Raw genomic sequence first — 16,244 nt, forward strand, 5'->3', positions numbered from 1 at the left:
TGAGACAGAAATGGAGAAAACTGTCCACTCTGGACCCTGCGTTTATAACATATTGGAATAGCAAGACCAAGAGTCTCCTTCAGAATGTGATTCCCTTGGAAATGTCACGGTTAGCTTCAGGTTGGTTAAAAAGGATCTCTTTTGTGGGTTTTGTTTTTGTGGCACAGTTTCCTATACCTTGTTGGAGGGTGAGAACCCTGCATTGCATTATGGGCGTAGGAGGAGTACCCTTCCCTGCAGCAAGAGCAAAAAGGCCTGGCTGTCTTCTGTCTTTTCCACAATCTGGCAGACTGTGTCTCTTTATCATTGCTTAAGAAATGCAAGTATAATTCCCATCACTGTCTTCAACCCACACAAGTTCCAAAATACCTGTTTTCTACCATCACTGATGCAAGAGACCTGGAAGCAAATGCCACTTGCCTGCTGGCCCTACCTGGAGTTGTCACCACTGCTGCCATGGGAAAGCCATTCCCAATCCCTTTAGCCATGGTGACAATGTCTGGCAGGATGCCATGGGTTTGGAAGCCCCAGAAGTGAGAGCCCAGCCTTCCAAATCCTGTCTGCACCTGATGGAAACAAATCCCAAATCATTGGAAACCTTTCAAGAAATGACGGCTTTTCTGACTGCGATCGCCTCCCTTTCTTCGACTCTTCCTCTTCCATACCATCATGGCTCGTCATCAGTATCGCCATCTTTGTGTGATCATGGACACAGCACTTAATCTGTGGCTGAGCTTTTAGTTACCAGAAACCATTTACTAGCTTTGTGGGATTTTGGATATATTCATGAAGTCCTCTGAACCTATGTTAACTCTGTTAAGTAGAAATAGTAATAGCAGTACATCACAGGACTGCTGTGAGGGTCATAAATAATGCACATAAAAGGAACATTCTGGTTAGCAATCCTTAATAAGGATCTCCAGTGGGTAAGGAAGCAAGGGAGAAGCTGCTTCTGTCCGGCTGGACGAAGGAGTCACAGGGAGTGGATTGGGGCGGGTATGGCTGCCGCCTGGGCCACATAGGCTAGTCACTCTCTTCCCTGTGATCTCCTTTCCTTCCTGAGAATTATGTCTTGAGATGATCCAGTTAAGCCAGTTAAATCAGGATTGAACTAAGTCAACTTTAGTTTATTTGTGCATGCTTTTTGCCCTCTTTCTAGAAGACACTCTCCCTGCTTCTTTATCTCACTAATTCCTCTTGTCCTTCAAAACATAGCTTCATCATCATTTGGTCTAAGTTTCCTGAGTCCTAGTAGGGTTCCCCCTCGAGGCCCCTAGGCATGCTGCCATCAGAACCTCTCCTCTTGGACTACTGTCATCACTGTATGTGTCCGATGACAGGGACTGTATCTTATTCCTCTCTTTCTCCACAACATCTGGCAAAGTGCCTGATAAAAGTCAGAATTTAGCAAGTAGAATGAATACAGAAGTAGCCGAAGTGCCTAACTGAATAAAGCCACACAGACATTTCCACGCAAATTGCTGCCAGGGCCTTTCTGGTAAAATCTCCTTGAAATAATAACAGTGGGGCATACCTTATAGAATTGTTATTATATATATCTTACAGATAGTTCTAGCAATTCTTATCTTCCCTTAGTCATTAGGACAATCCTTCTTAAGTTCCCCCTGTGTTAGGTAGTTTCTAATTATGTCCTTGAAAGTGATAAAACCGGGGCACCTGGATGGCTCAGTCGGTTGGCCGGCTGACTTGGTTTCGGCTGGGGTCATGATCTTGGGGTCCTAGGACTGAGCCCCATGTGGGCTCCATGCTCAGCAGGGAGTCTGCAGGAGATTATCTCTCCCTCTGCCCCTCGCCCACGCTCATGCACTCGCTCACTCTCTCTCTAAAGTAAATAAATAAATCTTTATAAAAACAGTGATAATACCATCTATCTTAGAAAATTCTGGAAGTCATATATTTTTAACATTTAATCTTCTTTCTCTCACTAGTCCAACTGCGGCAGCTTCACTGTGTGCTGATTCCAAAGGTTAGAGTTGATTCTCTCACTGACATAGCAAATTGTAAGCTAACAGAACATACTTTTCTTTTCTTTTCTTTTTCTTTTTTTAATAGCCATTAACTTTCTTCAGGACTTTGATTGGTTTGCCTTCCCTAAACTCCCAGTGGCAGGTCGGGGAAGGGGGTTGGGCTGGCCCTCGCTTACGTGTGCAGCGCTCTGGGGCCCATCCAGGTCACCTGGGGGTACCAGACACCTGGCTGCAAATCAGGAAATTGCGAAAAAAGTTTTGCAGAGGGGAGAGCCCAAAGACCGCTGTAGGGAATGTTTAGTTGAGGGAAAATGTTCAGGCCAAAACAGCAGGACTGAAACAGGTGTGAAACACATTCACAAGCTCCCCACCTATTCTTGGTGCGTGTAACCACTTGTTAGTCGAATCATGACCGGTCACCCAGGAGTGAGCCGGGAGCACTCTGTGGTCCTGGCGACCATCCTCTGGTCCTTTGACCTCTTTTGCTATTCTTGGTAGACAAAAGACTGCTGTCTTTGATATACTCTAATATGAGGTGGGATTATGATTAAATTGATGCCTTTAAAAGAGATGGAGGCTAAAGCTCACAGAGCCAATGAATTTTACTCCCTTCAGAGTGTGCCCTTGGAGGTATTATCCACCAATGCTGCCTTAACTCAAGCTATTTTAGAATTTTTTTGGAACTAGTTTTTAAATATTTGTAGTGGTGGCCCTCTTCTCTCTGAGAGACTGCATTATATTCCTTTTTTTTTTTTTTTTTTTAGGGGGGTAGGGACAGAGGGAGAGTGAGAGAGAATCTTAAGCAGGCTCCATGCCCAGTGCAGAGCCTGAGCTGGGGCTTGATCTCACGATGCTCAGATGGTGACCTGAGTCGAGATCAAGAGTCAGACGCTTAACCAACTGAGCCACACAGGCGCCCCGTGCATTTTTTTTCTTTTAATGTCTTTTCCAAACAAGTTTTGTTATTAAGGTAAGATGAATGCTGCCAGGCTGGTTAATACCATTTTGGCAAAATTAGGATAAAAACTTGGTTATGAGATTAAATTTCCTATGTGGTTTTTGAGCTGCACCTGACACAATCCCCAAATGGGAACGTAGAAAGTGCCTTGGGTGATGACAGTGTCATCTGTGCCCACTAGCCACTCATTTGATAGACTCCAATTTGGGTATTTAAGTTCTGTTGTGCTTGCTAAATGGACCAACTAATCCACTAACCAACCAGTCAACTAGCAAAGGCTTCATTAATTCATACCCACATCCTGGAATTCCCACAGATGATTTTTGTCTTGGATTGCAGAGGAAGGTTTGAAGAAGTTTCTCCCTGTGCCTTTTCTGTCCTGGCTCCCTCCACCACAGCCCCTCCACTGCTGCTCACCTCATCCGCGATGCACACGCCTCCCCGCTCTCTCACCAGCTCGAAGGCTTCCCGGAGAAACCCCTTTGGGTACTGAACGACTCCGTTCACCCCCTGCAAAAGACCAAACCAAGGAGTCTCTAAGAACAGAATAGCCCTTTGAAACTATTAAAAAAGAAAAAAAAGAAAAAGAAAGAAAAAGAAAGAAGATAGATCATTATCATCAGTAGCATTAGTAATACTAAAAATTTTTTAAATGGTCTTTAGAACTGTTCCAGCTATGGGTGAAGAGAGGGGCCATTATTCTATGACACGCCTTTTGGGAAAAGGACACAAATGCTTACTCTCTTCTGAGATTAGAAACAAATTAGATTAAGGGGATTTGGTAAAGTTGAAGAAAGGGTCCCCCTGACAGTGTGGGTATTAAGCAACTAAAGTTTGCTAAGGTTTCCTTTTCTTCAGAATCCTAGGAATTCAATAGTTTCATCTATCTGTTCAGCTCAGGAATGCAGGAGACGGGGTTTTGAAGGTCAGTAGAAAATCAGGGGCCCTCTTTTTTCAAGGAGACCAAGAGAATGAATTGAATTTGGAGAGGGTCACAGCAATGGTCACTTAAATATTTTGGAATTCTCTAGAATGTATGAGTTAAAACTCTCTGATAATTTAAAAGTCAGCCCAATTAATGTCTAAGGTCAATATACCCACTTGAATTGGCTCTGCAAAGAATCCAGCAATTGATTTGGCCACAGAAGTGTTCAGAGTATCTTTGAACTGTTCAATATACTGGTCCTTTGCTTGGCAGCAGTCTGCAAAAACAAACAAGAACCACAAACAAACAAACAAACAAACAAACAAACAGGAGATGTGAGAACGGCATTCAGTAGAATGGCGGAAACATAGAAAAAAAGAAAATAGGATGAGTAGATTGGCTAGAATCCTTAGGATACAGTAAACAGGAAATGAAGATATAGAATTCTGAAGGAGGGGACATTCTTTTGGAACAATTTGTACTTCGGTTTGAGCAGAGAAAGTAGGATAACCATAAAAACACTTCAGTCATTTCCATCCGGGGAAGAAATGCCCCAAAGTATCACTGAGTCTGGAATACTGAGCTATTTCACCCAAGGATGCCTATCCTCTCAACCGCGGAGATTTAATTCAAATGTAATTGGAGTGTGGATTTAATCTATTTGAAAATAAATCTATTTATCTTCTATTGTCGCTTAATTTGATGTACAGTTTTTTTTAAATGACTCTTGCAGTCAACTATTTTTATTTTAATATTTTATTTATTTATTTGACAGAGAGAGAGACAGAGAGGGAACACAAGCAGGGGGAGTGGGAGAGGGAGAAGCAGGCTTCCCACAGAGTAGAGAGCCCAATGCGGGGCTCGATCCCAGGACCAGGGGATCAGGGCCTGAGCCAATGGCAGATGCTTAACGACTGAGCCACCCAGGTGCCCCTGATGTACAGTTTTAAAGCTACAGAGTGTCTCAGTCTTTAGAGTTAATAAATATGTTTATAGAACAATTAGAATCTGGTCTAAAGAGGGATGTACTGGAGCCAGACAACGTTCATCCATGGTAGCAAGGGAGAGGAAGCCTTCTTCTCTGGAATACCAAGGGTCCCAGATTGACTGCATCCATACATGATTGAACCTTCAGAATTTTTATCCACGCTTCTAATTTGATTCTAAACAGCACCACACAGTTTCTGAACTTAAGCCTATATCCACGGACAGCAGAAGGGGTGCAGAGGGAGGTGTGGACGTGACAGAGCCCCAGACCCAGTGACGTGAAAGCAATCTGGGAAGAGAGCCCACCACCTACCATCCTAGCACTTGCTTAGTTGCATGGATATAATCCTATCTTCTGACGTCTAGAGATAAGGGACAGAAAACTTCTGTCATCATCATCAAAACGGTAGCACAAATTATATTTTATACTTCAGCTCTTCATTTAAAAATGGGAAAAAAAAAACCACTCCCTGGCCCCAAACATATTTTAACGTACATGTGATATTTGGGAAAGCTTGTTTTGGTTAGTTGGAGTTGGGGGTTGGAAGTGTGAAGAAGGAAGTAATGAAAGGGGTATCAAACCCAGAAAGCACATTTTTAGCATCACTTAAGTTGTTTGATGAGCAGGATATACTAGACAAATAAATCTAAGCCTCTAGAGAATGGATTCTTAAATTTTTAGTAAGAAAGGAAGAGAAAACAGCCAAAGATGACTCTGAAGGGTGGATAGTAAACTCAAGAGACCTAATCTGGGCATTTAGCAAGCCGAGCAGTAACTAGAGAGATCAAAAGGTAGAACAAAAGCAACCCTAGTGGCTTAAATTGGGACAAAACTAAACTGAGAGGTTTTGCTTAAACCCGTGATAGACCTTTAATGATCTGTCCCCGACTGCCCACAAGTTCAGTGATGAGAGGGGTCACCTGCCGTAATCAGCTTATTTCATTTCACATTTCACATTTCCTTCCTGAGCTCATTGCTGTAACTCTAGGTCAGGCTGCTTCCGCAGAGGGACGGGGTGCAGTGGCGTTGCCATGACAACACCAAGGGTGTGAAGAGTGGATGTTCTGGATACCATGCGAGCAACAGAGACGAGACTGAGGAGTTTTTATCTTAGCTGCTAGTATGGAAACAGTTAAATGGAGTGAAAGGTCAAGAAAGAACAATTCGTAAGGAAAAGGAAACTCATTTTGCAAAAGGTGAGGAAGAATGACATGATGGGTATGAGGTCTGGGGCATTGTGGGGGCAGTGGGCGTTAAGAGGTGAATGTCATCACAGGTGACATCTGAAATTCGGGGTCTGGAACGAACACTCAGAAAGACAAAAACCTGACAGAAAGAGAGAGGAAGGTAACGGAATCTCCCACAGCAACAGCTAGATCAGGCTCACAACATGGACCCCTGCTTATGCCCAGGTGGACAGTGATGACATAATCCGGAAGTAAAAGAACTTCTACCAAGATTGGCACCTGTATGCGCCCAGTGAATGAACCCTAAGAAGAACTGAGAACTGGAATCCTCTATACTCAAAGTTGGCTTGCATTTGCAAACATGTGAATCTGCCTTTTTACAGCAAAAGCCAAACACTTCTCAGCTCCCCAAAGCCCTGGAGGAGGCTGAAGTCCCTTTTGGTATTCCTATTCCGTTTAAATATATATCAGCCATGTCTCTTGAAGATGGGAGTTAAGAAAACAGCTGACTTCAGATATGTCAAAGACAATAGTCCAGAGAAGCAGAATGTATGTCTGTCACTATCATTTAACCTCCAGATGCCACTAGGGAGATGACCATGGCGTTCCAGCATTTTTAAGTTGGCCTAGAGCCAAGGCCTCAAAGAGGGAGGAGGCAGAGAGGGTGGAAAGAGAGAGGGACCCACAGTGGGGAGGGAAGGCAACGGGCATCTCTTGAGCGCTTCTGTCTGCTAGGCTCTGCGCTCATGCTTTTATGGTCAGGTTGAAGTCTATGAGGTGCACGAAACCGATTTTAGTTCTTGATGCCCTTGAGGTTGGATACATAGGTCTGGCTCTACGGGTACTCTTGACATTGCTGTTGTCTGCCTTCCTGTACAGAAAGCTCTCTTCTCTTGATCTCACAAAGCCTGGTAATAAGGTACTGCTATCTCCATCTTACAAAGGAGAAAACTGACACAACAGATAAGAGCATTTGCTCATGGCTGAACCAACCAGGGGCTGGGAGTGGAATCCAGGTCTCCAGACTTCACGGGTCTCCTCAACCCTGGCCAGCAGAACGGGAATTATTGTTAAGCCTGGGTTCATCCTGCTGGGATGTCAGTGTTCACAAGGATGGCCATAGGCTGGGAGCACTGGTTTGGAGTCAGAAGGCTTGGGCTTAAGTCTTAGCTCTCCAGCCTCCCCGCTGTGGACCTTGGTTTGCTCATTTTTAAAATGGAGAGTTATATATATATACCTTTAAATCTCCCTACAGTTTTCAGTTCTGTGACCATGACATCCTGTTTCAATGCTCATTCTTTTATCTTCCTACCTCCATTTTGCCATTATCCCATCTGAATTTTAAGGGGACTGTGAATTTTCTTCCTTTCAAAGCTGATTTTTTAAGACTGCCATTCCATTTGCATTCTTTTTCTCGACCCCGTGAGTCAGATTATTCCATCAAATATCTTTGGCAGAAGCCTTTAGCTCTTTCTTTCAGCACTACTCAGGAGCAGCTATTCAAAGGTCCTGAACTGTGCCAACATGCATGAGGGGAGACCTGTTGATTAGCAAAGAAGAGATTCTTCTTCCAAGCCTTGTCTCATGGTAAGAAGAGGTAAAGAATGAAAATAAAAACGTGATGGGTAAGTGGAAACCTCCCTTTCGAGAAAGCCTTTAAAACTTTTGCAAGAGATGTCAGCAGCTTTTGGGAATGGCCTTAAGCTTTGACAGATGCTCTCACTTTGGCTGGTATCCCGAGTCCCTGGGGGAGCTTCTTGACTGGCATTTTGAGATTGCTAAAAGTATTCTTTTTCCCCCCTCTCCCCTTCCCCCATTGGGAACTGGTAAACAATTCCACCAGCCTTGTTTTCTTTTAAAATTGATAGCAGAACTGTTGCTAATAGAGCTAACAGATCTCCTTTAATTAAGTACCAAGTGATAGTCTGTTTAGCTTAGCTCTGATAGCGTGAGATGCTCTTCCTCACAGCCAGATAGCACCGTGGTGGTGGTGGGCAGGAGAAACGTTGATTCTACGGGGGTGGGGGCTGGTGGGGGGGGTGGCTTTCTAGTTTTGTTTCCTTTGGCTTTTTCCTTTTCCAATTTTTTCCAATCTGTTTACTCAGGAATGGTTCAGTCTTTCTCTAGTTTCCTTACCCCTCCTGACCTTCCACCACGCACCTCCCTCCCTGCCCCCCTTGAACCTGGTGCACAGCTGCATTTCCTCATTGTTTGCACCGGAGAATCTCGGCAGTGGCTTCCTCCCCAAGGGCCACGGAAAACATCTGGGCACATTGTCTGCAAATGACAAAAGAAAGAATTCGTCAAACCAAGAAGACAAGGTAGCCAATTTGAAGGAGCATGTGATACTGATCAGGGTAAGAGGGCTTCTTAACTTGATATTGAGATTCCCCCCATGCTCCTCTCCCACCTAGGATGAAACCCTAATATTTTGGTTTGAAAAGATAATTTTTTTCCTAGAAATCAGTTATGTGGGCACTTTACAAAGGAGACTGATTGCAGTGTCAGCCTGGAAACAACTCGCTCAAGAGTTTGGTGAGTAAGGGCATCTAAAAGAAGAGGAATAATTAGGTATCTGATTCTTTTGCTGAGGTGGGTACATAGCAAGTGAGAACAGGAGGTGAGTACAGAGACGGTTCTATAGAAATCTTACACACTCAAGGCTCTGAGAACTAATTTCAATGCATTTTTTTGTTGTTTACTTGATCTTATTTAAAAACAAAACAAATTTTAAAGATCTCTATCACGAATTATTACTCAGACTCTGAAGGCCTTTCTAATAAACATTTCCTCCAAGTTCAACTAAGTCAAATTCAGCCCCTGATTAACGATAGGCTTTATATTCATTTCTATTCCTAATACCTGGACAATCTGATCAATCATACCACGTACCCAACAGCCTTTAGAGAACCAAGATAAAAATCTCAGAACTCACCGATTGGCAGCCCAACCCGCTGGGGAGCTCCATCTTGTAGGGCCCTACGTTTGTCAGGCCAAGTGTGTAAGGACTGCACCCATGGTAGGCTCCTCTGCAGAGAAGAAGCAGTGAGAAGGTAGGGTTAAGTTCATTTTTCTTCGATTCACCATGTTAATAGAACACCATTAACATGCAACTCCAGTGATTTCTAAGAAATCTTCTCAGGCTATGCCAGGAAAATTTACTTATTTGTCTTTTCTCCTGGGGTCATAGATTTGAAGTGGCGAAAGGAAGCTTTGGAGAACATCTGCGCAAGAACTCTGACCTTAACTGCTGCCCTACTGGATTACTTTACAGTAGTGAGACTCATCTTTTAGCAACATGCCAGAAATTAGATATTCAATGAGCATTAGTCTTTAAAGCAGTCACCTTGAGAAGCCAAATATTTGTTCCTGAGATGTGGCTATTGCACAAATGTCTCATAAGCCACTTTATTTGGCATATAAGGAACACAGGTTTTGTTTCTTTTTGAACCCACAACTATCATATTTAATATAAATCATCCTAATCACCAGTCTTGGCTTCAAATGGGTTTTGACAGTTCCTCAAATCAAAATCACCCTTACACGAGGATTTATGACTATCAAGATGATTCAAAAGGATGGTCATCTATCTTGAAGGAGGAGACACAAAGGTGTGTTGAGCCCTAGTAACACATGACTGCTTTGAATAGATCAGCACTTATCTGGACATGTATATTCTGGGATGTTTATTTGGGTAAAACATCAATCACATTTTTTTGTTGCCATATTTCTTTGATAACAAATATTTCCTTACTCCTGTAGTTACTACATGTGTGTTTTATATGGAATGTGCAGTATTGGATGTGCTGTGGTAATCAAATCTTCTTTTGAATTGAGACAGAAATTATGGCCAGACAGGTGACAGAATGGGACTATCTCTTCATTCCATCTACTTTGACTGTAAGTCACTCTTTGACATAAAGCTTATTATAAGAGCCTCTTTCAATGTACTATATAAAATGACCCAAAGGAGGCAACTGTAAGCAAAATGCTTTGTTTTCTATTATTTTTAACGCTAATATAGCTGCCCAGGGTTTATAATTAAGTTATTAAATTATCAATTTTCAAAAGTCACCCGAAGAAGCAGAAATATACAGGTCAAATATGCATCCTCTGAACTTAAAGAGAATCAAAGGTAAAAAAATCTGGGGTAGCTGGCACTAAGAGGAAAGTAGAGGGCTCCTTAGCATAAGCAGAGATGAAAATGGGCCCACTGTCATATGGTAGAGCCATGAGCATCCATGGGTATCGACCAGTCATTCACCACTCAGCATATGTTCTGGTCAATACCATACCTTCAAAGTAAAAAAAAAAAAAAAAAAACAACCCTGACATATGACCATCTCTTTAATTTCATAGGAGGATCAATGACATAAGTAGTACTCCAAGCTGTTTGTTAGCCCAGTCAGGGACCCCTACCTTGGATCCGGCCAATTTAGATGGGGTTATCCAGTCATAAAATTCATTTGATTGATTCTGCTCTAACACCTAAAATTAGAATGATACTCCTGGGAAAGCCCCCTTCCCCTCCAGGCTATGTTTTAAAGATGCACATTTAGTATTGGAGTAAGGCAATGTTATTGAAGTTGACTATTCCCGGGTGTGATTACCTTAATGAAATAATGTCTGTGCTATTTGAATGTGCTCTGGCCATCAGCATGGCTAGGTCATTCGCTTCTGAGCCACTATTCACCAAGAAAATGACCTGGAGGGAAACAGAGACACATGACCTCATACGTTAATTTATTTCCTTATTACCCAATTAATTCAAAATTGTTAAAGACTATTATTAAGGAGCATTCCCTTCAGACAAGCAGTCCCATCACTGAATTACTGTATTAATTCTACAGCTTTTCATTGAACAGCAGCTACGTGCTAGAGATACAAAAATGGCCAAGGATTATCCCAATTGTGAAACATTCCAGGCTTTCACTGGCTCTCTTCAATGCTCTTGGCAAAATGCCAAGATGAGGAGACATGATGAAGGGTATGGAATGGTTAGTGGGTGAGTGGATCTGAGGACTGAGTTACTTAGCTCTTGAATCTCAACCACCTGCCTGGATTCTGAAGGCTTGGACAAGGCAGGCTCCCTGATCCTGCAGCTCCAGAGGATGTCCCAGCCTGTCTATTCAGTATGTGTGAATATTGAAAAAACAAGCAAACAGAAAAAAATGCAGCTCCTCCTGGCTAAATGAAAGGGGAGAAGTGATGGGACCTCGGTCTTCCAGGCTCAGGGCCCGGGAGGCATGTGCTTATGCTTTTGCTGACATCCCTACTTCTGCTCCTCCATGAACACGCCTGGGTTGCACTTAGGTGGCAGCTGGTCCAGCTTTCTTCAGCTCTTGTAGATAATATAGTAAATAGAGAATCTAGAGAATACAGTAAAATAATACTAAAAGCCAACACTAGGTGCTGGGCACTGTTCTAGGTACAACATATATTAACTCATTGAATCCGGAAAATGCGAATCTTGGCCAACATTTCACCATCTCAGTTCAGTTAAAAAAAAACATTCAGTCATTTCAGATGCGGAAAAACATCTCATTTAGCAAAACTATCAGTTAAAAAAACATTCAGTCATTTCAGATGCAGAAAAACATCTCATTTAGCAAAACTATCTCAGTGCATCTTAGATCGAATGAACTGAATGGGATATTCATTTTATTAAAAAATGGTTTCACTCTGTAAAAGGAGACAAGCAAATGACTTGGTAGAGGGGACCTGGAGCAGAGAGATGAAAACCCCTGGAGGAACACAGAGGAGAGTGTCCAGGGAGGAGGCCTGGGCCTTCCGTGAAGTGACTCTTGCAGACATGTGGCTGCAAGGAGAACTTCCAAGGAGAGGCTGAGGCTGGGAGGGGATGAGGGAACACTGGCTGGCTTCTCCTTGATGCCTTTCAGATTTGGCGATTAGCTCACTGTTTCAGATGTTCAGTGCATGGATCAAATTCCCTGTTCATATTCCTGCTTCCTTGGGATCATGAAACTCCTGTTCCCTTGAGAGCATCATACCTTTAGAGGCTCGGGAAGAAGTGCCGAAAGCTTCTCTGCGAACTCATGGATTGGAGAGTGGAAGAAGAGGGCACTTGTGTGCCACAGGCGTCCAAGCTGCTTCTGTGCCGCCGCATTTACCTTCCTGGATAAACAGGAGAGCAGAGTTCGCCGTGCTGCCAATGGGCACACCCCCCCACCCCCCACTGGCCACTGAACCCAAACTTATGGCTATTTCTTGAGCAGTTTCAAGAGGCTGATTTCATCCACACATAGAAAGAACTCTAACCAGAAGAGCTGTCTGGCAATGGGATGGGTGGCCTTAAAAGGTCATGGGGTCTTCACCAAGGGAGGTGTTCAAACGGAGACCAGATGATGATCTTGTAGGGACTTTAGAAAATAAATTCCTACTTTAGGACATAGAATCTCTCCTAATTAGGTCTTCTTATTAAATACCCTTTGAACAGTTTGGAAACTAGAGATGACTAGATGTAAGCCTGGGTGTCTTTTCATTTATTCTTCTAAAGAAGTATAGATCCATCATGCATATGTATGTAAGAGCAACACTTCTTCCGTCAAAGGAGATGCTGGTGTCTGATTCCTAATAGTGGTCAGTGTTGATGAATGTTTGTAACTCTGAAACCATATTCTGTGAAGGATCAGAAGGCTCATGCTGAGGGATAGTAAGAACTAAGGGTAGATACGTAGGTCCTGACGAGGAGCGCTTTGAAAAGATAGGCCAGGATATTTGAACTTGATCTAAAGGACAGCAATGGCTAAAGTTACATACCAGTTGTTCATTATTAATAGCTGTTCACACACACACACACACACACACACACAAATCAGCTCAGTGGTTAAATAAATAAATAATAATTAAATCATTTTGAGAAATACCAGATCAAACAGATTTCTTTTTTTTTTTTTTAAAGATTTTATTTGACAGAGAGAGAGAGACAGCGAGAGAGGGAACACAAGCAGGGGGAGTGAGAGAGGGAGAAGCAGGCCTCCCGCTGAGCAGGGAGCCCGATGCGGGGCTCGATCCCAGGACCCTGGGATCACGACCCGAACCGAAGGCAGACGCTTAACGACTGAGCCACCCAGGTGCCCCCAAACAGATTTCTTTACTGCAGGACTTGCCAGTGCCTCTGTTAGTCAAATACCCACTGTTTCTCCCCAGGAGGGAGATACAGTTTAAACTGTTTTTAAAACTTATTTTTTCATGGGACACTTTACCAACTAACCTCTCCTGCATTCAGGGTTCCATGACTCACCTTAGAAAATTGCAGAGTATCAATAAACTCTTAAACAGAAGAGGTAATTGTTAAAAGCATTGTTCAACAAAATAAACATGTGGAACACATGAGGGTAGGATGGAGTGGGGGAAGACTGGTAATGATGAGGCCAGCCAGGAGGGCAAGGTGGCCTTCTAGGTGTGGGAGGAGGAGAGCTCCTAGGAGATTGGGGTTAGTGGGAATTAGTGGGGGGCTGGTAGGAGAGGCATTTCAGTGGAGGGAAAGCTAGACCTCAGTATCAGGTTGGCTAAGGGGAGTAAAAGGCAGGGATGAGTCAAAGATGACTTCACCATTCTTCCTGTAACATCAGGGAAACTCCAGGATTAGTTAAGAGCTGCAACCAGTGGCTTCCCAGCTCCTGGCAGAGGACCTTCACAGAGTAGGCGGCTCACAGGTACGCCTTGAATAAACGAATATGTCAGTAGAAACAGTATAGTGGAGGGTATGATGGGTTTGGCCTCCGTAATGCTGGATTTCAGCTGATGGTGGAATATTATGGGGCAGGGTGGGGGGTGTCCTGGAGGCTGTGGGAAATGTGGGGCATCCTAATGCCCACTCTGGGTTTGTTAGAGTTATAATAGTAGCTTGGTGAGGGGTCAAAGTGGAAGAAACAGAGTTGGGGAAGGCTGCAGAAAGTGCCACTCATTGACCAGGAATGGGGCCATTCTATGGGGGAGATAATAAGGCATGAAGGGGTTGTAGAGAGAAGAGCAGAAGACTAAGGAAAGAAGCTGGGACATCCAGAGTCAGGGGGTCAGAGGGCAAGCTGCAGGGTTGGAGGGAGATCAGGAGAAGCACAAAGATCATGAAAGCCGGTGAGTGGTCGACTAACAGGAACAACATCCAACATTATTAATAAGAATGTTTAAAATTTGTCTCTACTTTGTTTTCTTTCCTTCTCTCATGTGTGCTTATCACATATTTTAGACCGCCTCTGAATTTAATTTTACATGCTCCTTAGGACCTCGCATGGGACTAGTGCCTCCCGGAGACGGAAGCCGAAAGGAGAAGGCTGTGGGAGGATTAGGTGAGGCTAGACCCTGGAGTTAGAACTCGCTCTTATCACCTGACAGCTGCTGGAGGGGATGACTTTGCTCCTGCTTTCACAGAAGGACCCAAACTTATTCAGTTGATTTCGGCTTGCTGCTGTATTTTGGTCTCATGTAATGTAAGTTTTTTTTTTTTTTTTTTAAGATTTTATTTATTTATTTGAGACAGAGAGAATGAGAGAGAGAGAGAGAGAGCACATGAGAGGGGGGAGGGTCAGAGGGAGAAGCAGACTCCCCGCCGAGCAGGGAGCCTGATGCGGGACTCGATCCCGGGACTCCAGGACCATGACCTGAGCCGAAGGCAGTCGCTCAACCGACTGAGCCACCCAGGCGCCCAGTGTAATGTAAGTTTTGTTGGCCAGATGATTAAAGGCAAGAGAGAATAGGCACTAAAATGAGAGAGTGGCATCAAAACCAAAAGGACCACCAGAGAACCTGCCCAGGGCCTTTGTACGGGTGGGTTGATGACCAAGGGTCCAGAGACCCTCAGGATTAATGGATCCATGCATTTCTCATGTAGATTCCCAGCTGTGGTTACACCTCTCTCTTAGCATCCTTTCTTTCCTCATCATCTGTCAGAGGTGAGGAAGATCCTTAGGCTAGACGCGATTTCTCATCTCATCATCCCACACCCCCCAGCCAGCCGCCCCACGTGTTCTCTGAGAACTGCCTGCCTCTCTCTTCTTTCTGCCTTTCCCTCAGTGCATGGCCTCTCTCTGCAAAGCTGTTACTAGTGAGGACAAGCCCACATACACAGCCAAGCCACACTCCAGTCACGTGGTACACACCACATGGAGTGAGAATGAATCAATCTTGCATTGTCAGGAAAACAAAAAATGCAGTGTTAAGATATTTTTTTGGCACCCAGGAAATAGCAGGGAGCATGGCAGCCACAAACCGGGCTATGCCGAAGGAGAGAGAATTCTTAGCCAGACTTCTGAATCACTAACATGATCATTAGCCTGTTCTCCATATATCCTTCTGCAGTGAATACACTGGAATTTTAAGGATACTCACGGGTGGCAGTGACCGACGCTGACCGTGACAATCCCAGAAAAGAAATCCAGGTATCTGTTGCCCTCATAATCAAACAGCCACTCCATGTGACCCTGGTGAAGCAACAAAGGCTTCCGAAAATACGCAATCCGCGTGGGAATAAGATGGTGATTGTGGATCTCCAGGACACGTTCATAGGTGAGGGACTGTAGATAGGCAAAATGGAAGTGTTGAAGATCTCACATTTCTTACAAGATCAACAGCAGGTCCAAATGCAGTGCCTCGCCTCTCTACTGACTGAGCATTAAGACTGCTGTCCGGTGCCCACAGGTGGGTGTATTTGCCCCATGTCCTCCTTACCCAAGGTCCTTCCTTCCTCCCAAGTATAGGAAATCATTAATGTGGCCCTTTGATCCCTTTCTAGATCAAATATGAAGAATGAGGCTGAGATTTTCTACCTCTCAGTGGAAAGCCTTTTCTTTGAATTCATTTCAGCTGTAGGAAAAAATAAAAAGACTATTTTTTTATTTTTATTTTTTTAAATTTAATTTAATTTTATTATGTTATGTCGGTCACCATACATCATTAGCTTTTGATGTAGTGATCCACGAATTATTGTTTCGTATAACACCCAGTGCTCCATCCAGTACATGCCCTCCTTAATACCCATCACCAGGCTAACCCCTCCCCACCCCCCTCCCCTCTAAAACCCTCAGTTTGTTTCTTGGAGTCCATAGTCTCTCATGGTTCGTCTCCCCCTCCGATTTCCCCCCTTTCATTTAATAAAAAGACTTTAGAAGTAAATGTCTGCTGTAATGTCTTTTCTTTCTTTCTTTCTTTCTTTCTTTCTTTCTTTCTTTCTTTCTTT

At 43.7% G+C, this 16,244-nt stretch overlaps 1 protein-coding gene across 2 annotated transcripts in view; it reads right to left on the bottom strand.

The window, feature by feature from the left end:
* Nucleotides 1-16,244, bottom strand: part of LOC118006488 (alanine--glyoxylate aminotransferase 2, mitochondrial) — a 36,141-nt gene that overhangs the window by 12,468 nt on the left and 7,429 nt on the right. The window contains exons 3-10 of one of the 2 annotated variants that reach the window (XM_034999165.1): nucleotides 15,398-15,582; nucleotides 12,058-12,181; nucleotides 10,657-10,751; nucleotides 8,982-9,075; nucleotides 8,230-8,323; nucleotides 4,048-4,148; nucleotides 3,364-3,456; nucleotides 434-566 (exon numbers count right to left, since the gene is read on the bottom strand). In XM_034999165.1, coding sequence (XP_034855056.1) covers nucleotides 434-566; nucleotides 3,364-3,456; nucleotides 4,048-4,148; nucleotides 8,230-8,323; nucleotides 8,982-9,075; nucleotides 10,657-10,751; nucleotides 12,058-12,181; nucleotides 15,398-15,582 — 919 coding nt within the window. The remainder of the gene's footprint in view (nucleotides 1-433; nucleotides 567-3,363; nucleotides 3,457-4,047; nucleotides 4,149-8,229; nucleotides 8,324-8,981; nucleotides 9,076-10,656; nucleotides 10,752-12,057; nucleotides 12,182-15,397; nucleotides 15,583-16,244) is intronic. The other variant, XM_034999166.1, reaches the window with a different exon arrangement.

The sequence above is a fragment of the Mirounga leonina genome, unplaced genomic scaffold (genome assembly GCF_011800145.1).
Source record: "Mirounga leonina isolate KUSES-001 unplaced genomic scaffold, KU_Mleo_1.0 Mir_97, whole genome shotgun sequence".
NCBI classification, from domain to species: Eukaryota; Metazoa; Chordata; class Mammalia; order Carnivora; family Phocidae; genus Mirounga; species Mirounga leonina.